Below are 22644 nucleotides of genomic sequence, written 5' to 3'. Positions count from 1 at the left end.
CCCCAGCTGGTGTGAAAGTGGGGATCCGGAAAAAAAAAAAAAAAAAAAAAAAAAAAAAAAAAAAAAAAAAAATTGATGAAGATTTCTAAACAGAAAGGGAACAATACAAGAAGGAATCTTGGGACATCAGGAGGAAAGAAGGAACTCAGTGAGCAAAAATATGGGTAAACGCAATACATTTTCCTTCCCCCCTCAGGTTTTCTAAATTAGGTTTGATGGTTGAGGTAAAATTGTAACACTGTCTTTGATATTTCTAAATGGATGTAGAAAAAAATATTTAGGACAATGATAAACAGGAGATGTAAAATTATGTGAAGGGTGGTAAAGGTTATCCCAGAGAAGTAATGACTTATAATTACACAAAAATCTGTGTATGAATGTTTTTAGCAGCTTTATTCATAGCAGTCAGAAGCTGAAGGACCTAGATGTCTTTCAGTCGCCAAATGGGTAAACAAACTGTGTTACAGTAGTACTATGGACTATCACCACCGGGTGAATCTGTAGAGAATTATGCTAAATGGAAAAAGCCAAATCGAAAAGGTTACATACTATACGATTACATGCATATAACATTGTTGAAATGCCAAAATTATATAAAAGGAGAACAGGGCCGGGTGTGGTGGCTCATGCCTGTAATCCCAGCACTTTGGGAGGCTGAGGTGGGTGGATCACGAGGTCATACCAGCCTGGTCAATATGATGAAACCCTTTCTCTACTAAAAATACAAAAATTAGCCAGGCGTGGTCTTGCGTGCCTGTAGTCCCAGCCACTTGGGAGGTTGAGGCAGAAGAATTGCTTGAACCCGGGAGGCAGAGGTGAGATTGCACCACTGAACTCCAGCCTGGGTGACAGAGTGAGACTCCATCTCCAAAAAAAAAAAAAAGGTGGGGGAGAACAGAAACAGATTAGTGGTTGCCAGGGGTTAAGGCAGGCAAGGAAGTGGTTGTGGTAATGAAAGGGCAAGTGAGAGATCCTCGTGATGGAAATTGTTCTGAATCCTGTCTGTATCAATGTCTGTATCCTGACTCTATTATTATGCTATCGTTTTGGGGGATGTTTCCCTTAGAAGAAACTGAGAAAGAGTAGCTACAATCTCTCTGTAGTATTTGCTGCAACTGCATGTGACTCAACCATTATCTCCAAATAAAAAGATTAGTTGAAAAATTAAAAGCATTTTCAGTTTCTGCCTGCTCTCATGGACTCTTGCTTGCTCCAGAAGAATAAGCCCCAGATAGGCTATTGGAGAATCAGACACCGTGAGCCACAGAGCTAAGTCATTCCAGGCAAACTTAAGACAACCCAGGACTTGACTGCTCATGGGTAAATGAACCCAGCCATGATTAATGGAGCCAGGTCAGATCAGCAGAACTGCCCAATCAACAGTTATATTCATGGGAAGTGATAAATTGTTGTTTAAGCAACTAAGCTTTGAAATGATTGATTATGCAACAATAACTAACTGATAGAGAAATTCTGCCTAAGACCTGTAGGAGGAAAAGGAGTCAACCATGTGAAGTGCAGGAGAGGAAATATTCTCTCATCTCTTGTCAGAGAAGAATATAAGACTTTGGAGGCTGGCCTATTATGAGTGAAGTAGGAAGTGGTAGGATATGAGGCCTAATGAGTAAGCAGGGGTCAGTTATATAGGGTAGGGTAAGCAACTGGAACTTAGTCTTGGTGACTACTCAGAAGACCTCTCTGGAAGTCCCTTCGGAAGCCCCAAAAAGATCATTGCTTTTTTTTAAACTCTACCAAAATACTTATTGGGTGCATACCACAAAATGAGTGCTCTGCATACATAGTCTATCACCATTATGACCACAGACCTGGCGTTGTGTGAAGGCCTGGAGTGCCTGGTTATTTGTCCCTGCGTAATAGAAAGTAAAGTTTCTGGACTTTGCTTTGTGTACTGCTCTTTCCTCATTGCTTGGGACAGTGTCTGGCTCATAGTAGGTGCTCAGTAGATATCTGCAGAATAAATGAGTAAATGAAGGAAACAAAATGTGTTGCCCTTGTTTGCATGCAAATCACCACCTAGCTGGACGGTATGAACTGCTAACCACTATGGAGTGTTTACTATATACCAAGCAATATGCTAAGTATGTTATTTATTTATTTGATTATTGAGACAGGGTTTCTGTCGCCCAGGCTGGAGTGCAGTGCATGAGCATGGCTCACTGCAGCCTCAACCTCCTGGGATCAAGTGATCCTTCCCCACCTCAGCCTCCCGAGTAGCTGGGACCACAGGTGCGCACCACCACACCTGTATAATTTTTTTATTTTTCTATTTTCTTGGAGATAAGGTATCACCATGTTACCCAGTCTGGTCTTGAACTCCTGGCCTTCAGCAATTCTTCCACAGTGGCCTCCCAAAATGCTGGAATTATAGATGTGAGCCACCGTGCCTGGCCCTAAGTACTTTAAATGCACTGACATATTGAATTCTCACACAGCCCTATAGGGAAGATAATATTACTGTATTTATAGAGTGCAATAAAATCTTGTATATATAGTTTCATATACACAATGTATACAGAACTACTTCTTCATTATGCTTAATAACATAATTTTTATACAGGCTTACATGTTTAATAGGTATGAGAAGCTCAATTTACCCATCCCCAGATTTCACACCCTCCCTACTGAACTTCTTGCTTTTCCAGGCTTTCTCAGCTAATGGAAACTCCATTCTTCCACTTGCTTGAGCTAAACATTTTGGAATCATCCTTGACTTTTGTCTTAACTTTACCCTTATATTCAATCCCATCAGTAAATCCTGTTGACTATAATTTCACAATATGTCCAGATTCTTAGCACTTTCCACTTCTACTCCACTTTCATCGTGGTCCAAGTCAGCGTCACTCCCCACAATGTTTGTTATGATCCTCTCTAACTGGCTCCCTGACCTGTGCCTTTCCTGCCTTATAGTACCTGAAGTTGGATCATATCACTTCCATTCAATGCTTCATCTCACTTCCCATATCAGTCAGAGAAAAAGCCAATGTCTTTACTTAGTTATATATTTTTAATTTTTACTTTTTTTGAGACAGAGTCTCGTTCTGTTGCCCAGGCTGGAGTGCAGTGGTGCAATCTCCATTCACTGCAACCTCTGCCTCCCAGGTTGAAGTGATTCTCCTGCCTCAGCCTCCTGAGTAGCTAGGATTATAGGCGTGCACCACCATGCCCAGCTAATTTTTGCATTTTTAGTAGAGACGGGGGATTCACCATGTTGGCCAGGCTGGTCTAGAACTCCTGACCTCAAGTGATCCACCCGCCTGGGCCTCCTAAAGTGCTGGGATTACAGGTGTGAGCCACCCGTGCCTGGCCAAGCCAACATCTTTAGAGTAAGACCCATAAGGCCTGATCATGCTGACCCACACTCACCACCACTGCCAGCCCTGATTTCTTCTCCTATCTTCAAGCTTCTTTATTCTCCCTTTAACATGCTGGACACGGGTCTGACTCAAGGCCATTTATTTCTTCCACCTAGAGCCCACCTCCCTCACATATCCACTCTGTTGATTACCTCGTCTCTTTCAAGTCTTTGCTCAGATGACACCTTCTTCATGAGAACTTCCCTAATCATCCCTCACCCTATTTAAAATCACAATAACCACCACTAACAATTCCTATCATTGTCCTTGGTTTATTTCCCTTCATGGTCCATCACACCATGAGACATATTATAAGACACTCACACACACACACACACACACACGTAAGCATATATATCTTATTGATTGTCTGAAAGCACAACAAACACAGCAGATTTTCTCCCTTTTGTTCGTAGCTATAGCCCCTGTACCTAAATAATGCCTGGCACATGGTGGGCACCTGATAAATATTTGTGGAATTAATTAAAGAATGATATCAGCTCTCAAATTTTTGTTTAAATAGAATGCTCACCCAGTATTTTAGATTTTCTGGCATTTCTTTAGAGTAGTGTCTTTACTTTTTTCAATAAAACTGGTTAGAAATCAAAGCTAGAAAAATAAATATACCAAATTATGGCTTCTTTCTGCAGTGCTTCTGCTTTGGAGAAGAGAAAGGCATTGGAGAGAGAGAAGGAAAAGCATATATAACTTTCTCTTTTTTAGCGCTTGGTTGGTTGACACTGGTCAACTTTGTACTGGCAAAGGAAGGGTTCCCTATGTGTAGCAAGAATGGTCTGAGCTGTTCATGGCAGATATTGATTCCATGAGAATGTTTTCAAAATAATGTATTCATTTTTATTATATGAAAAACACATACTACAGAACATATATTTATGAAAAAAGAATGTAAAATGAAGAAAACCGCAAAATAGGTTACAACATAGGGAGGTGCCAGTTCTTGAGGGTTTTGGAATGTCTTATTAAGACGTTGATTTTTGTTGATTTTTGCCCTAAAGGCATCAGGCAGCCACAGAAATACTTTAGGTAAAGGATCAATGTATTCAGATTAGTGTTGCCAAAATCACCCCAGATATTAGGTAGAAAATGGATTGCAAAGTAGCAAGAATAAGACAGGGAGCCCTCTGAAACTCAGAAGATGGTGGCTTAGATTAGAGTAGCAGTCCCTTGTAGAGAAATACAAATATTCCAGGTTTAGCTAAAGGGCAAAAATACACAGAATTTGGTGATTGATGAATTGCGTTAAAAGATAATTTTCAAAACAGGTAAAATGATGACTGTCATACAAATGTAGAATGAACATGTGTCGAAGGTTCTACTTAACTCGTTAATTAAATGAAGGAACAATGTTGAATATTAAAACTAGTTCAAAGGGTAATTCAAAGAACTCACACATTTGTATATCCCGAATGATGAAATGAATATTCAAAAGGAGGCAAATCTAGCTTTGTGGACAGTGGGGGTGGGGTGGGTGGGATTCAGTTGAACCTCTGCTGGACGGGACATAATTTGCATCTTTAGAGACTAGAATAATTTTGCATTGTTTTCACTTACCTACAATTTACAGAGAAGTAGAATAGCTCCCACAGAATCAAAAACAGATAATTCTCGAAAGGTGCTTGCTAGAGAATGCCCAATTTTCCATTGAAGTGCAGATTATTCCCTAGAATTGCTCTGTGTGTGTGTGTGTGTGTGTGTGTGTGTGTGTGTGTGTGAGAGAGAGAGAGAGAGAGAGAGAGAGAGAGAGAGAGAGGAGGGGGAGGGAGAGGATTAAATATAGCTCAAATCTTGTATGAGCAACTGCAACCTCCGCCTTATTTACAGAACGAGTGTATGTGTATATAAACTAGAAGAGAAACAGATTAAAAAGCAGGGACAACCTCCTTTTTGTACTTAATAACTTACTAATAGCATTTTCTATGGTATACATATTATTTTACAACATCATTTCTAATGATGGCAACCTCTAGTTTACAGATTTGCCATGATTAATTAAACCAGTCCTCTGAGACATTTAGAGTATTTCCAGTTTTTTCTCCAAAGAACTCTATTCTCAGATGTGTGCATATTTCCTTAATTATTTCCTCAAAGGGAAGTTCCTGGAAGTAGTATTTCTGGGTCAAAATGTAGACATAATTCTGCCTCTAGAAAGGTTGTGCTAATTTACTTCACCACCAGTAAAGGGTTGGCATAGCTAATTTATTCCCTGTGGATGCTTTTTAAGTATTCTTAGTCTTCTTTAGACATATTCTATTTTATGATTAATCATCCCATTTTTGCTGGTATTTTTCTTTACAGTGAGTTTAAAATGTATCTTGATACCCACTGTGCAATTTTCTCCAAATTGGCTTTTCTTTCCTTACAAATGAAGGATATATATGAATCTTAGGCATAGAATCATGTTGTTTACTCATTAAAAAGATTTTTTTCCCTTCATAAAATACATGATTCTGACCCAGTTCATTAGTTTGGTAAGTGGAATTGGTAGCAGCCTGTATATTACGATTGGGGGAGGCCATAGAAATCACTCTTTTGTAATCTTCAAGCACCAACTGTGAAATCCTGTCATGACAGAGTCATTCATAGGACTGAAAAGTTTTGACCTTCTTGGCCTCAGAGATCATCCAGGCCAATGATCTTGTAACTGCTCAATGGTTCATTTTAATCACTGCCCAGGTAGAGCCAAGTTACCAAGACAGAGGAATTGCAATAGGGAAATAGTTTAATTCACCCGGAGCTGGCTGAACAGGAGACCAGAGCCTCTGTAAAAATTTGGAAGCTAGGGTTTTTCAAGGATAGTTGAATGGGCAAGGGAATGGGTGCTGCTGATTGGTTGTGGATGCAGTCGTAGGTATGTGGAAACCAGTGCTGTGTACTGAGTCCACTCCTGGGTGGAGGCCACAGGATCAGCTGAGTCAAGAGTCATGGGTCTGGGTGGGGCTATTGGTGGTCAACAATGCAAAAGCCTAAAAAGACAACTCAAGAACTTAGGTTCTACAGTACTGGTGTTATCTGCAGGAGTAATTGAAGAAGCTGCAGATCTTGTGACTTCCAGAATCATGGCTGGTCATTCTTTACACCTACATCGTAGCAGAATAGCTCCTCTCATCCTCCTAACCTGGCGGTCTTTCACAAGTTTTACAAAGAACATTTAGTTCTGAAGAAAAGCGATTATCATTTAACCTATAAACTAAATTTCTCCCAATGTTAGCTTGGCCCAAGCCTGAGAATGACTAAGGGCAGTTTTGAGATTTTGAGATTAAAGGCAAGATGAGGGCTGATTAGATCAAATCCCTTTCATTGTCTTAATTTTCTCATGTTACAATTTTTGTAAAGACGGTTTCACTCTTATATAGGATGGAGGGGCATTACCTGTGGGGCAAACTCCTATGTCCTGGTTCTCCTTGGTTAACATCTCCACCCTTGACTTCCAGATTATATCAACCCACACCATTTTCTGTGGCTATTGAAAAGCCTGAAAGTGACAGAGGAGACTGAGACTCTACGGGGATAGTGTCAGCCAAATTGGAGGGTTGGACCTGGTCAGCCCCAGGTAGTGGACTGTCTAGGCCAGTGGGGAGTCACTTAGCCTAGTTTGCTACCACCATGGCAAATGAAGAGCAAGAGGCTGAGAGTTAGAGAAGCAAGGAAGTCCAAGAAGAATTGAGAAGTTGCATGAGATAACATCTAATTCTAATATAGTTCGAAAAATACTTAGCTTGGGTCCCTGCACTTCTGTCAAAGACACTGACTATGTTATCACTTAAGGAGAGATAATATGGAGTTCTTCTCAAAGCAAATACTTCTTGCAGATTGCTAGGCTACATGGAGTCCTGAATTACTGTCTTAAGAACCCAGTTTCAGAAAAACTCCCTTCAAAACTATCACTGTGGGTGAACACTTAGTGCCAGTGAGTGAACTTAAAATCAGAAATGCAAATGTCACACTGAAATAGATTATCTATAAAGTCGTCGTCCAGATGAAAGAGCATATGGCTACAACTAAGTGTCTCTTTTTAGATTATGATAAGCATGAAAATAAACTTCTTACAGATGGATCGACCATCAGTCTGAGTTTATGCATCCCTAAGAGTCCAACTTTTCTGAAAAAATTCCTGGAGTAGTGGTTAAGAGCTTATTTTCCAGATTCAGGCAAACAAAAGTTGGAATCCTGGCATATTTCTCTTAGTTTTTGACCTTGAGTAAGATGCTTAACCTCACTAAAACAAAATTTGCTCATCTGTGAAATAGGAATAATAATAGAATCTGCCAAACAGAAATGTTGGGAGGACTAATTGAAATAATGCACATAAAGGGCTCAGCATTCCACAGTGTGCAGAACAAGAGTTCAGCCAATGCTAGGCATTAATATTAACATCCTGCTTGAGAAAAATATTTGATTTGTTTTGGAAAGTAGGTGCCAATAGGAATAGCACATGAGAACTGAGGCTAATTCAGTCAGTACTGTGATGATATATATCTTCTTTTATGATTATATTTTAAGTTCTAGGGTACATGTGCACAACATGCATGTTTGTTACATATATATACATGTGCCATGTTGGGGTGCTGCACCCGTTAACTCGTTATTTACATCAGGTATATCTCCTAATGCTATCCCTCCTCCCTCCCCCCACCCCACAACAGGCCCGGTGTGTGACGTTCCCCACCCTGTGTCTAAGTGTTCTCATTGATATATATCTTCAGAGTTTGGAGAGAATGCTCTGAGAAGAGAAAGTCAATGGGATTACAGAAAGGGCATGCTGGCAAAATGGAAAACAATTTTCACCTACTTAGTTAAGTTGTACCTTAACTTCATAGAATAACTATAGAAACCTAACTGCAGCCCAGTGCTAGAGATGGGGATGCTAATGGATCTGCATGAGAAAGTGCTCTTCACGATGGCATCCACATTAATTGTAGAACAGTGACTCCCCAGTGGTGGACAGAGACACCAGACATTTGGTGGAGGGGGTTGAAAAAGCCTCAAGTCAACATTTTAATAGAATTTTATTGGAGTAGAATCTTGGCTTGTGGGGAGATGTGGAATGTATAGGGATTCCACAGAAGGCAAAATTACTTCCATTTCTCCCTGGAGAGACTTGTCAAACAGATTTCTATGAGATCTGTGCTTAAAGAGTTGAGAAATACTACCGTAGACCAGAGGTTGGCAAACTAAGGCCCAAGGCCAAATCTGGCCCACTGCTTGGCTTTGTAAATAAAGTTTTATTGGAAGGTATCCACACCCATTCATTTACATATATTCTGTGGTTGCTTTCATGCTATATTTGCTGAGTTGAGTAGCTGCAATAGAGACCTGGGGGCTCTCAAAGATTAAAACATTTACTCTTTGGCTCATTACAGAAAGTTTGCTGACTCCTGTGGTAGATTATAAAGGCCTAAAGAGCCCCATCTTATCTCTAGAGTTTGCATGGAGGCAGTGTACTATTTCCTTTCAACAGGAATTTTGTCACCAAAATTTGCTGTTTTCTTCATAACTGTCCTTGAATCCTTTAGAGGTATAATTGTGATTCTGTTCAAGACATTGTAAAGGCTTACTATTATAGTAAAATTAGGAATTCTAAGCAAATTCTTAATTGTTTCAGCTGCTTCTTAGAACTGGAAATTTCGGTGAACTTATCAGAATATTCTTTGCTAGGAAAAGAAGCCAATAAAAAATGTTAGAGATTTTAAACCAGGGCTAAGAAATTATTAAGAGTATCAAATTTTAAAGGAAGAAAAGACAAAGGAAAAACAGAACAAGTTATACATGGATTAGTGACAATTTAAGGCTGAAAATTAGGTGTAATAAAACTACCACCACCAACAACAAAGTACATGCTGAATGAGATTTTCGTGTAACTACTAAATCTGCTGTCCTTCTACCCAGGTTGTTGGAACTGTGTGATATGCTTATTTGCTTAAGCTTTGACAGTGGCCTGTGGGGATTGACTTGTTCAAATCAGGGGCTTTGAAGATACTCACAAAGACACATATTTTTCAAATATACAATTTCAGATCAGCGTGCATTCAGCTGTGGCAGTGGTCCTCATTTTGCCCCCCAGAGGATGTTTGACAATGTTTAGAGACAATTTTGGATTTCAGTGCAGGTGGGAGAATCTGCTACTGGTATTTAGTGGGTGGAGGCCAGAGGTGCTACTAAACATCCTACCATGCACAGGAAAACCCCCCAACTATAAAGAATTTTCTGGCCCAAAATGTCACTCGTGCTAAAATTGAGAAACATGAATGTATAGGAGGTGAGATATTTCAACATGGAAATTGTACTGTCATTGAAATCTCATACAGTGTATTTACATTAGGATTACCTATCTTTATTTATGTAAGACTCTGTCATGAGGCTGGAGTACAGTGGCACAATCTCCACTCACTGCAGCCTCGACCTCCCTGGGCTCAGGTGATCTTCTGACTTCAGCTTCCCAAGTAGCTGGGACTGCAGGCAGGCACTACCACACCTAATTTTTATATATATATATATTTTTTATACAGACAGGATTTCGCCATGTTGCCCAGGTTGGTCTTGAACTCCTGGACTCAAGCAACTCACCCACATTGGCCTCCCAACATGCTGGAATTACAGGCATGAGCCACCGTACCCAGCCAGGATTAACTACTATTTATAGTCAGTGAAACTATTATAGTTCGAATAAAAGATTTCTCTTTTAAATAAACATATGTTAGTTTAAAAAGTCAATTTGAAGAAAAATGTTAACTAAATAATACTATCGATGACAAGTAGATTTGTTACATAAAATATAAAGGAGACAGTTGAATGAATTAATTTTTAAAAACTGCCCTAAACTATTAAGTGAATGGGATTGTTTTCAAATTGTCATTCTTTGAAACAATGTCAGTGTTAATCCAAGTAGTTCCCACATGCTACCATATTTAGTAAGTCTTCCTGTTTTATTTTTGCTAAACAATACTGAGATATTTAAGATAAGCTTTTAGTCCTCTGGATACTTAGTGGCTCTTCTGGTGTTCTTAGGACAGTGTGCTAGCAGTTGAAATTGGGAGTTTAGTTTAATGGATTACATTTCTCCTTCAGTGTCTCTCTCAAACTCAAGATGGCAGCTCATGCTGCTCTGTTTCAAAGGCCACCATGTGCCACCTTTTGCAAGCCACCCATCTCAGGTGCCCGCATCCGGAAGTACTTTTAGAAGTCTTTGTCGGCAGCCCCGAGAGGGAGACACAGCATCGTCTGAAAGTACTTTATAAATATTTATGACATTGACTTGCAAATTACAGATAAAATACCTGAAAACATAGTGAAGAGCAAATTTGGTCCCAACTGAAGAGGTTTTGACTCAGTAGACCTTGGCTAGTCTCTAGGAATCTGCATATTTAGCAATTATCCTGACTGATGCTGGACCAGTGAGAATCACTGAGGTATGATATATGACAATAAAGGAAGGATCTTGACTGCACACATTGCTCTCAACTTTGGTACTGTCTACTTTTGTACTGTGTATTTCTATGTTATAGTTTGACATCGCAGACTGCCTGTTCATTAACCAAATTTGAGTTTTCCTTATCTTCTAATGAACCAATATGTTTTCATTTGTCCTTACTACTTAATACATAAAAAGAAAAATAAGAAATGAGAAAAAAGTCCCCTAGGCTTAATACAGATGGGTCCAAAATGGAAATCATTAGGCATGCTGAAATTGAAGAACCTTTAGCTTGCATTCAGCAGCTTTTGGACATAAGCCAGGCAAACACTGGTTCAACTGTGAAGAAAATGAACACATTTTTTAAACCGTTAGAAATGCTGTCATTGAAGTTTGGATCTGAAAACTGAGGGATAATTAGGAAATTTAAAATATCTTTCTTGGTGAAGATATCTTTTCTTGCAGTGGGCATAAATTTTGCACACGTTTAGCATGTTCAGTTTTTGAACACATTCTTGGGGCATGTACAAAAGCAAGAGGTTGCCAATAATAGAATGACAGCAAGAAACCTATTTTTCACATCCTTTATTTGAAGAAGCAGAGTGACAGTCATTCCCACTGTAATTACAGTCCTCAGGTGGTGGTAATATTTTAAGGGAGCCAATTGTCTCATCGGTTATTCAGACATAAGCAAGATGTTGATAGGACTCTCCTTGCCAACCATAGTACTGAGAATGTTCATTTTCACGGCTGAATCTCCACCCTGAAAAGGATTTGGTGCTTGAACTCTTACCAATGGCTCTTGTAACTTGCCTTCTTAGAGTTACTCAGTCTAGTGGTTAATTAGACTGTGATCTGATGGCAAAAAAAAAAAAAAAAGGACTGGAGAAGAATGTAGATGACATTTGTTAGATTAGGCTGTAATTTTAAGATCTTGCTTTAATATCTGTACATCTTACTGTCTTTTAAAAAATTTAAACATTCTATTTTGAGATAATTATAAATTCACATTCAATTGTAAGAAATATTACAAAAAGATCCTGTATCCTTTACTCAGTTTCTCTGGTAGTAAAGTCTTCCAAAACTACAGTACGATATCATAACAAATATATTGACATTGATATTGATGTAGCCAAGCTACAGAACAGTTCCATTGCCACAAGGATCCCTCATGTTAACCTGTTACAGCCAAACCCACATCCCTGGGCTCCCTCTCTCCTCCACCACCACATTCCTAACTTCTGACCATCGTTAATCTGTTTTCCATTTCTATAATTTTGTCACATCAAGAATGCTATACAAATGCAATCATGCAGTACGTAAGATTTTAGAATTGGCTGTTTTTTTTTTTTCACTCAGTATAATTCTTACAGAGATTTACTCAAGTTGTTGCAGATATTAATAGTTAATTTCTTTCTATTGCTAAGTAGTATTCCATCATATGGAGGAAATACCACCATTTGTTTAATCATTCACGCACGTTATCAGGCTTTCAGGTTTTGGCTATTTTGAATAAAGCTATGAATATTCATATACAGATTTTTTTTTTTTTGTATGTGAGGATAAAAGTTTTTATTTCTGTGTCATAAATTCCTAAGAATGAAACTGCTGGTTGTATGTTACTTATTTCATTTTTTAAAGAAACTACCGCTGTTTTTCAGAGTGGCTGTACCATGTTGCATTCCCACCAACTATGTATGGGTCATCCAATTTTTCCACCTCCTTGTCAGCATTGGGTGGTGGTGGTATTATTATTATTTCAGCCAATCTGATAGGTGTGTATGGGTAGCCCTTGTGGTTTTAATTTTCACTTCCCACATAGGTAGTGCTATTGAACATGTCTTCATGTGCTTCTCGACCATCTGCACACGCTCTCCGGTGAGATGTCTGTTCATGACTTTTTCACATAGCAAAAGTTTTCATTTTGGTGAGGTCCAGTTTATCAAATTTTCCCTCTGTGGATTGTGCCTTTGGTAACAGGTCTAAGAACTCTGTCCAGACTGTGATCTCTTGCATTTTCTTTTTATCGTTTTATTTAATATTTACGTCTATTTTTAGCTATTTTTTATTTAAGGTGAGTGTTTTAATGTTTAAGTCCACGATTTCCCCCCGCCCCATGGATGTCCAATTGCCTCAGTACTGTGCATTGAAAAGCTTGCTTTTCTTCCACTGAATTGCGTTTCCACCTTTGTCTCTGTGTTTTCATATTGCTTGGTGGATTTAATAACTGCAGGATGGAAACCAATAGAATTGACTAATTATACTAATACCTCTGGGTATTTAAAAAAATAACAGAATCCTCTTTCATTTAATTTACAGGTTTTTTTTGTTTTGTTTTTGTTTGTTTTTTTGGTAGTCTCTCTCTGCTGCCCAGGCTGGAGTTGAGTGGCATGATCTCGGCTCACTGCTGCCTCTGCCTCCTGGGTTCAAGCAATTTACGTGCCTCAGCCTCCTGAGTAGCTGGGACTACAGGCATGTGCCACCACTCCCAGCTAATTTTTATATTTTTAGTAGAGAAGGGGTTTTGCCATATTAGCCAGGCTGGTCTCAAACTCCTGGCCTCAAATGATCCACCCATCTCAGCCCCCCAAAGTGCTGGGATTACAGGCATGAGCCACCGTGCCCAGCCATACAGTATTAACTTTTATTAAACAAAACAAAAACTAACGAACAAAACCAAAGCCTATTCTTATGATCCAGAGAAAACATTGTTAAGATTTTGGGTTTTTTTTTTTTTTTTTGTCTTTTTCCATGCATTTTTAGTATAGTGGAGATCATGACCTAAATGAAATTTTGTATTCTGCTTCACCCTTCCCCACAATAACATATTATGAACACTTTCCTATGTCCTTGGAAATTCCTTCTGAAACTTGTTTCAAATGAACCACCTATGTTATCCTGCAGCTAGATAACTTACGTACTATAGATGTAGTATAATTGACTATATAAATATTGTGTATATTATCTATATTACTATTTTTATAAAATAATTGCCTATGTTATCTTATAGATGCATAACATTTATTATAGATATATTCTATATATATACCACAATATGTACTACATATTTACTATATGTGTACCATTTATTATATATAGCTACTGTTACTTTATAGATAAGTAGGTATATTACATTATATATTATAGAAATATTATAATTTACTTTGTGACTCCTTATTGTTGAAATTTGAGTAATCTCTATTTTTTTTTATTGAAAATAATGCTGTGAACATTTTATTGTACATTCGGTGGGATCGGACACATATCTTACCCTCTTTATTTAGAGCTAACCTTCGGAGTAGAGTGGATTTCCTTTTTTCACCCTGAACAAAGCAGTTAATTTATGTTCAAGTTTCTGAGACAGAAGAGAAAAATGGAATATATAAACATTGCAGACAAGTAGTAGTTAACTTGAATTCCTCCCACATCTGCCAGGTACTGATAGAATTATAAAAGGTTTTAAAATTGACTATGGTTTGAAGGACCAAATATTTTATGTAGACTTTATTTTGTTTCTTCTTATTAGCTCAGAGGTTCTTAAACTTTGTAGTGCATAAAAATTATGTATTGGTAAAGTATACAAAACCACATATGTATGGTAATTGGAGGTGATTTAAGGATGGAGAATAATCATGACTGAAGAGAGTGCACCCATCTGCCCTTGAATATGGAATTCATTTTGTTTTGGGTTTTTCCTAAGGATAGATTTCTATTCTTTTTTCTTTCCTTTTCTTTTTTTTTTTTTGAGACAGAGTCTCGCTCTGTTGCCCAGGCTGGAGTGTAGTGGCGCGATCTCGGCTCACTGCAAGCTCCACCTCCCGGGTTTACGCCATTCTCCTGCCTCAGCCTCCAGAGTAGCTGGGACTACAGGCGCCTGCCACCTCGCCCGGCTAGCTTTTTGTATTTTTTTTTAGTAGAGACAGGGTTTCACCGGGTTAGCCAGGATGGTCTCGATCTCCTTACGTTGTGATTGCCTGCCTCGGCCTCCCGAAGTGCTGGGATTACAGGCGGAGCCACCGTGCCCGGCCTGATTTCTATTCTTTTAAGGTTATTTATTGTCAAGTGACCTTTAAAGATCACCAGTCAAATATAATAGTGCCACTCAGACATTTGCCATCAGTAAATACTGTTATTAATTTATACTCATTTGCCAAGCGTGGTGGCTCACGCCTGTAATCCTAGCACTTTGGGAGGTCGAGGTGGGCAGATCACGAGGTGAGGAGTTTGAGTTCAGCTTCACCAACATGGTGAAACCCCGTCTCTACTAAAAAAAATACAAAAATTAGCCGGGAGTGGTGGCGCTTGCCTGTAATTCCAGTTACTCAGGAGTCTGACACAAGAGAATCGCTTCAACCGGTGAGGCAGACGTTGCAGTGAGCCAAGATAGCACCACCTCACTCCAGCCTGGGCGACAAAGCGAGACCAGACTCTGTCTCAAAAAAAAAAAAAAAAAAAAAAAAATTATACTCATTAATTTTTAGGTTTAAAAAAAATCTCACTTTCTTTTGCTTTTTGAGAACATTGTTTTTCATATGCTCATTAGCTCTTTGCATTTTCTCTCTCTAGCATTACTAATATTTTAAAGTACTAGTGTATTTTTTACCAGTTATTTTCTTCAGGGTAGTTTTGGTTGCTAGAATCAGACCCCCATTCAAGCTAGCTTAATTAAAATTTGCAGTGATGTTGATGGTGATGGGTTCCTTGGGATATAGATGATTTCCAAGAAACCCAGAAGAAAGGCTAGATCTCAATATTAGGAACTGAAAGATGGTGAAGAACTAAATTGTCTCTTTTACCTAGAGTAGAAATGATCTAGTTCCCTGTAGCAGGTTCCACTGCTTAACTCTCCTGCAAGTGATTCAACATGGCCAACAACTTCTGGGTAAACCTACCGGCATTGACCTTTCAATTTGGTCTGCACCTCTGGCAGTGATCTTCCGGTCTCTGGGTTGAATATCCTAAGCAAGAATTTGGTTGGTGTTAATCAGTCAATTATTAGCTAGTTAGTTTAGTGTCTGGTCCAACTCTTCACTATCCATTATTAAGAATATCACATGATAACCATAAGCTGTCAGATTCTAGGATGGGCAATGAGATCTTTAGCATAGACCAAGCCCATGATTTTCAGATTTAATTGCACTTGAAATTCTAGCATGTGCCTTGAACGCCTATTTTATTTGTACTTATTTGGGATTTTTATATCTGGGACTTTTTCTGAAATATACCTAGTGATATTGCTATCAAAGCATGAAGAAATTTATCTTCAAATACTTATTTTCTTTTGATTCCAGTAATTGTCTGAATGACACATAATATGCCCATTGTGGAAATAATTTTGATTTTTAAAACTTTATTTTCCCAAAGCAACATCACATTTCTGGCTTGCAAATATTTCACAGGTGGAAACGTCAAAAAGAAAACATTTAAATGCAAATGTCAGTCAGGGGAGATGCTGAGCTCAGTCTTTGTATTTCCTTCCAGATTTATCAACGATGCTGGTTAGTATTCAAGAAAGCTTCAAGCAAAGGTCCAAAAAGACTGGAGAAATTTTCTGATGAACGTGCTGCATATTTCAGGTGTTATCATAAGGTAAGACTCAATTGCTGTAGCTTTCCAGAAATCTGTTTACAGGGAGGCAACTGGAATTATTGAGTCTGAAGACTTGCCTAAATTATTTAACAAAAGTACAAGCAATACCTTTTCCAAGGCCAAAACACCGCTAAAATAACATCTGCTTGCTAATTGTTTCAAGGAATTGACTAACGTAAAGTCACTCTTCTGGTTTCCTGCTATTTGCTGTAGCTGTTCTTGTTGTTTTCCAGTTTGTGCTATGGGACTTATCATGTTCTTATACTCCCTGTACTGAAACCCTTAGAGAATGAGGACTGGATCTCATTGTGTCTCAGACACTGCCTGATGCAGAAAGGCACTCATTCAATGCTTGGGGAATGTGGGGAGAGAAGGGAGGGGAAGAAGCAGAAAACAGGTAACTGTGGACGAAGAGGAAGTTCGACCCATTTGTTGATTTCTTTAAGTCTGATGACTAAATTTTCTTAGTAGTAGTGAGACTTCCTCACTAAAAACAGTCATTGTGTGTTAGAACCCATTAAGGTAAGTACAAGGTTTACTTACCACTTGGTTTCACAAATTAGCTAAATATTTCCCTCTACATGGCAGTATATTTCCATGGTCCTTGTTAACACGCAGCCTATGTATTTTCTTTTTTTCATGAAAACGTGTGAAAGCACATGGTTAACACTCCTCCAAGGCTCTGGTTATTTTCAGGTGGAGAAAATACTACTCTTTTGTCTGTGAAGGAACTATGCTTATTTTTATGATAGAACATTTTAATTTTGGCTTTCCATCTTGAAGATTCTTTAAGCCTCATTTGGTGAGAATTTACTGAGGCCAGGCTTCTTTGCCATTTAAAATTTTATGTGAAACCAGTCGATCTATTAGAACAGAAACTTGGCTAGGTGGGGGAAGTGAACAGTCTTTCCTTTTGTGCAAATCCACCAAAAGTAGTGACTTTTTGACATCTTATAAAGGGTCTATGTTGACACTTTGGTTTATATGATGATGAAAACAGTAGGAGAAGCTGCATTTCTTCTCACATTAGAGAAATAAGGACTATGCTATACTTTATAGGCACATCTGTATGTACATAAGGGAAGAATAAGCACAAAAAAAGCTTCTGGGACAGGTAGAAAAGGGAGTCAAGGGCGGCATCTTCCATGTGTTTCATTTCCCTGTCACCCCATGAAGCAGTTCCACATTCCAAGGCTTCCACTCCCAGCCTTCCTTCTCTCCAAAGGAGAACCCACTTATACCTTTTTGAATCCAGATTTCCTCTATCATTTATCTTTCATCTGCCAAATATGAAATGACACTATTCAAATATATCTATTTTTTGTTCTCAGGGAAGAGTTGTTGAATTGCGAATGTATTATTGAGGCACAGTGATCCATGAAGTCAGTGATAGCATAACTCTGAACCCTGCAAATAATCTTGAGCCAAACTCTCCACTGCTATAACACTCCAAACTATTTGTATCCAGTCGTTTTGAATCAGATGTATTATGGCCCAGCTATCCCTCATGTATCCAGTATTTTATCTTATAACAAGATGGCGAGCAATGCTATAAGGGTGACTTGCTTTATTTTAGCTCGAACAGCCCTTTCTTAAAAGGAGAATCAAAATACCCAGGAAGATGTTTGGCTTATCATCTAGACACAGACTGAGCTTTAGGTGGCCAGAAATTATAGTTACACATCAGGTCTTCTCTTGAGAACCTTAGCCAGTCTGTAACTTTGCAATTCACCACGAGGCCCTGTACTGTTTGGTCATTGTGTGTGGCCATTGATCCTGTTTTTGTCTTGGTAGAGTTCCAAATATGTCTGGTTCTTCACAATCCACATATCTGATTCTTTACAATTCCATATGCCAACCTTTCTGAATGTAGAAAAAATAAGAAATAGGCTCTGTTTTACTGATAGACCTATACATACCTAAGAGAAGAAAGAAGATAAATGAGGAATATGTTATAGGAACTCCTCAAATCCCATCCATCGGCAAATGTTGTTGGCCGTATGCTCAAAATGTATGGAGACTCTGAACACAGCTCACAGCCTCTACTGCTACCACTGGGGTCCTAGGCAGTGGGCTGCCAAATTCTTGGGCTTCTAGAGTCTGTTCGAAACACTTGTATGACGTTGCAATATTCTTTGCTGCAACACTCTCAGCCAAGGTGTTATAATGGTCTACGCCAGTGGTCCCCAACCTTTCTGGCATCGGGACAGTTTTCATGGAAGACAATTTTTCCACAGACGGAGTTGGGGGTGGGATTGGTTTTGGGATGAAACTGTTCCACCTCAAATGATTAGGCATTAGATTCTCATAAGGAGCAGGCAACCTAGATCCCTAGGTTCACAATAGAGTTTACACTCCTATGAGAATCAGGAGGTGGAGCTCAGGCAGGAATGCTTGTTCACCTCCTGCGGTGTAGCCTGGTCCCTAATAGGCTGTAGACCAGTACTGGTCCAGTACCCATCTGCTGCCCAGGGGTGAGGGTCCCTGGTCTATGCGATCACATGATTTGATTTCCTGCTGCCCTTTTAACCTCATCTCTGAGTTTTCTTAATCCCACCTTCCTCTGCTCCAGGTGCCCTGGGCTCCTCTCTTTCCTTAGAAGATGCCAAGCACCTTTACACCTGCTCTTCCCTTTTCCTGGAATGTTCTCCCCCAGGTACCCACAGAGCTCACTCCCTTACTTTGTTCAGTACGTTGCTCCAATTGCTCCTCTAAGAGAGGCCGTTTCTTGACTCCCTTGTTGAAAATAGAACCCACCTAGTCACTGCCTTCCACATCCCTCTTATTCCTCTTCTTAGGAGGCACCATAACATAACACACTTGCTTGGTTGTTTCCTATCGTCTTCCTCTTTCCCCCGCATAAAATAAGGTCTACAGAAACAGGGTTTTTGGGGGGATGGGAGACACGATTCACTATTAGTTCAGAATCTAACACATAGTGAACACTTTTAAAAGTATTGGCTGAAAAGCAAGAAATGTTATCAATAGAGGAAATGGAATACATACAGATGTCTATGTGTCATACTTTTATTTAGCTTACCAGAAGAAATCTGTACTTGAGGCATCTGAAACCAGAAAAAGGAATTTTGATTTGAAGAAAATAGGGTGGGCAGTGATGGAGGCAGAAAAAACCAGGATTTGGATGTTTTAGGAGGACAGAAAAATATAAAACCAAAATGGATGAAAAAGCTCTTGCTTGAATGTGCAATGAAGAAAGGGAAGTTGAGGACAAACTTGCTCTATTTCAGACTCTACCTGCTGGCTCTGGAATTTAATATGTAAATCTTTGGGGAACTTGGTAAGCCACATTCTCTTTCATCTATAATAATCATTAACCAAAGTTCAAAGCATTAGAATGGAAGAATTATCTACATTTAGCCTCCAAGCCCTTGATGAATTCCTGTAGCTGATTCATCCTCTACTCTTTTAGATCTGATACATTTAGTATTAATCTCTCGGGGCATATAAAAAGCTGGAGTAATTCTGAGATATGCATTTTTCATCTAAAAGCTGTGTAATTTATGAATCTCGATAATAAAATACTCGGGTTATAAGTAGCACACCGTGACCAAATTTTAGAGTTTGTTCTAATATAAATAAAGCAATTTCCAAAAGAAATGAGGAAATGTACATCATGCTATTTGATGAATACGGAGGTGGTGTGGTGCATACAGACATATCCCTCCTGGAGGAAATCTGTAGCATTGATAAGAGCGCAGTACCTCTCCCATTTTATTTTTAAAGATATTATTAAGAAGAAAATGCCAGTTTTGCATATCTGACTCTTTTTAGAAGTTTCAACACAAGAAAAAGACTGTGGAATTTTAAAATTTGGTGCCCCCTCACTGAAAATGTAGCTTGAGGTACACTCCTGCAAAAACTGGAAAATAAATATGTGAATAATGCACATATAGAGCAATTCATTTTTCATTTCTTTACTTCCACCATGAAGCACCCCTCAAGCACCCATAGTTGTCAGAGATGGCTGTGAATTTGATTAACTGTAATTCCAACAATATTAAGACTCGAGTGACTTTAAATATAGTTCCTGACCTTCTTGTTAAACACCAGTTCCATGTTTTCATTCAGGAAATAATGTTGCTTACACTAATGAGAAGGGGATGAAAGTTTCTGTACATAGTTTGACTTTTTCAAGATGAGTAACACTCGAGATGAAATAGAGTAGAAAGAAGACTATCGACCGCTTTTGAGACCAAGGCAAATGGTGTGGCGGGAAGTATGCCGGTCCTGGATTTAGGAAGTCTGAGTTCCAATCCCAGCTTTGCCACCGTGTATGTTTGACAAGTCACCCTCTTTCTGTGTAAAGGTGGCCTCCTAGGCAAGTTACACATTCACTTCCTCATCATCACACATGGCTGAGTCTGCAGGGATTCAGTTCACCTTGGACCAGAAGAACAAGTCCAGCAAATCCTGTGTTTAGTGTTTCCCAAAATGTGTATGACAGAGTGTGTCGAAAGAACCTTTCATGATTAAAGATTGTGTGGTCAAAGAAATTGGGAAATGCAACATTTATGGCCCCATCTTTGAGATTCATAGCCCACTGCAGCCCCTCACAGGCTCTGAAAAGTCCTACAGTTAAGAAATTGGAGGGACTTTGAGTCAGCATTTCCATGGAACTATTTTCTTTTTAAATTACGTATTCCAGGGAACAAATAAATTTAATTCTAGGGAACACAGTCTGGGATATGCTGCTTTCATGTGTTACTTATTGTTGTTTCAACAGTAAACAACTAGGGACGATCGTTTCTACTTTATCAAAGTCAGGGTTAATGTGTGTATTAAATGAATGTGAATGTATTTGAAAAGGGAACAACTGTCTAACTGTAGGGATTAATTGCCATTATTATTTTTATTCTGCCAAACACCTTTAGTCTTATTTGTTCTGCCATTCTATCCTTTATATAATGACTAGGTCACTTGTATCTCCTAAGCTCAATGTCCGACCTTGTTCTTGGTTTCTGCAAAAATAGGATTCTAGGTTCCACACAATGAGCTAATGTACTAAAATTTATTTCTCTGGAATTTCATCCAACTTATCTGTGTGTGTGTGTGTGTGTGTGTGTGTGTGTGTGTGTGAGAGAGAGAGAGAGAGAGAGAGAGATAACTTTTTCTGTACTAATGATTCATTCTTTTTTTACTCAGTTTCTTCCTCATCTAAAACATTTCCTCTTCCGATACGGCTGTCTATAATATGTCTTTTCAAAATCATAAAATTTTATAGCCCCCCCCTTTCAATACTCAGATATTTACTTTGGAGCCATCCCCTCCTCATGTAGGAAACTACCCATCATGCCATGTTCTAGAAGTTTCCTAAGCTTATGCCAAAGGGGCATGACTGTTTACATCTTCATAAATTAAACTATGGATTATTACTCTGATGTTTTTCCCAGGTGATAATTCCATACCCATATTTCTAAGGAGTAGATAGATAGAAGAGGTTAACTGTAGTACAAAAAAACCCTATGTTTTCCAATTTAAGTACTTTTCCTAGTCAAGGAAGTATGAGTCTGCACCAGAGTGCCAAAGACTCCTGAAACATGTTCAAAACTGAATGAACTCTTTCCTACCCGAGCTTGGTTTCTTTTTTTCTTTTTTTTTTTTTTTTTTTTTTGAGATGGAGTTTTGCTCTTGTTGCTCAGGCTGGAGTGCAATGGTGGGATCTCAGCTCACTGCAACTTCCATCTCCCGGGTTCAAGTGATTCTTCTGCCTCAGCCTCCTGAGTAGCTGGGATTACAGGCATCCACCACCACACCCGGCTAATTTTTTGTATTTTTAGTAGAGACGGGGTTTCACCAAGTTGGGCAGGCTGGTTTTGAACTCCTGACCTCAGGTGATCCTCCCGCCTCGGCCTCCCAAAGTGCTGGGATTACAGGCGTGAGCCACTGCGCCCAGCCTGAGCTTGGTTTCTTTATGGGCTTCTGTTCCTCATTGTACAGCATCAAGATCCATTCTGTTATTCAAGGCAGAAGCCAGGGAGTTTTCTTTGACTTACTCTCTCCCGTATTCCCTCCCAAATCAATCCGTCACAAGGTCTTCATGCAGCCCTCCTGCTGTATAGACCCCTGTGTTTTCCTGGTCCATGTGGCAAACATTTATCCATCCCTCAAAGTCTCTGCTCCGTCTTCATCTCCCCATGAGTCTTCTCGACTTTCCCTAAGGTGGTTCATCGGCTGGGCCCGCTCTGCCTGGATGCACTGGTCACAATGAAAGCAGGGCTTTATTTTCACGGT

At 39.1% G+C, this 22644-nt stretch overlaps 1 protein-coding gene across 2 annotated transcripts in view; it reads left to right on the top strand.

The window, feature by feature from the left end:
• The window catches only part of DOK5 (docking protein 5), a 173340-nt gene that overhangs the window by 62601 nt on the left and 88095 nt on the right, over positions 1-22644 (top strand). For both annotated transcript variants that reach the window (XM_025400491.1, XM_025400492.1), the window contains exon 2: positions 16285-16392. In XM_025400491.1, the coding sequence (XP_025256276.1) occupies positions 16285-16392 (108 nt within the window). The remainder of the gene's footprint in view (positions 1-16284; positions 16393-22644) is intronic.

Source organism: Theropithecus gelada, chromosome 10 (assembly GCF_003255815.1).
Source record: "Theropithecus gelada isolate Dixy chromosome 10, Tgel_1.0, whole genome shotgun sequence".
In the NCBI taxonomy this organism is placed as follows: domain Eukaryota; kingdom Metazoa; phylum Chordata; class Mammalia; order Primates; family Cercopithecidae; genus Theropithecus; species Theropithecus gelada.
Note: the sequence above shows the minus strand (reverse complement) of the source record. Positions and strands in the feature narration are given on the sequence as shown.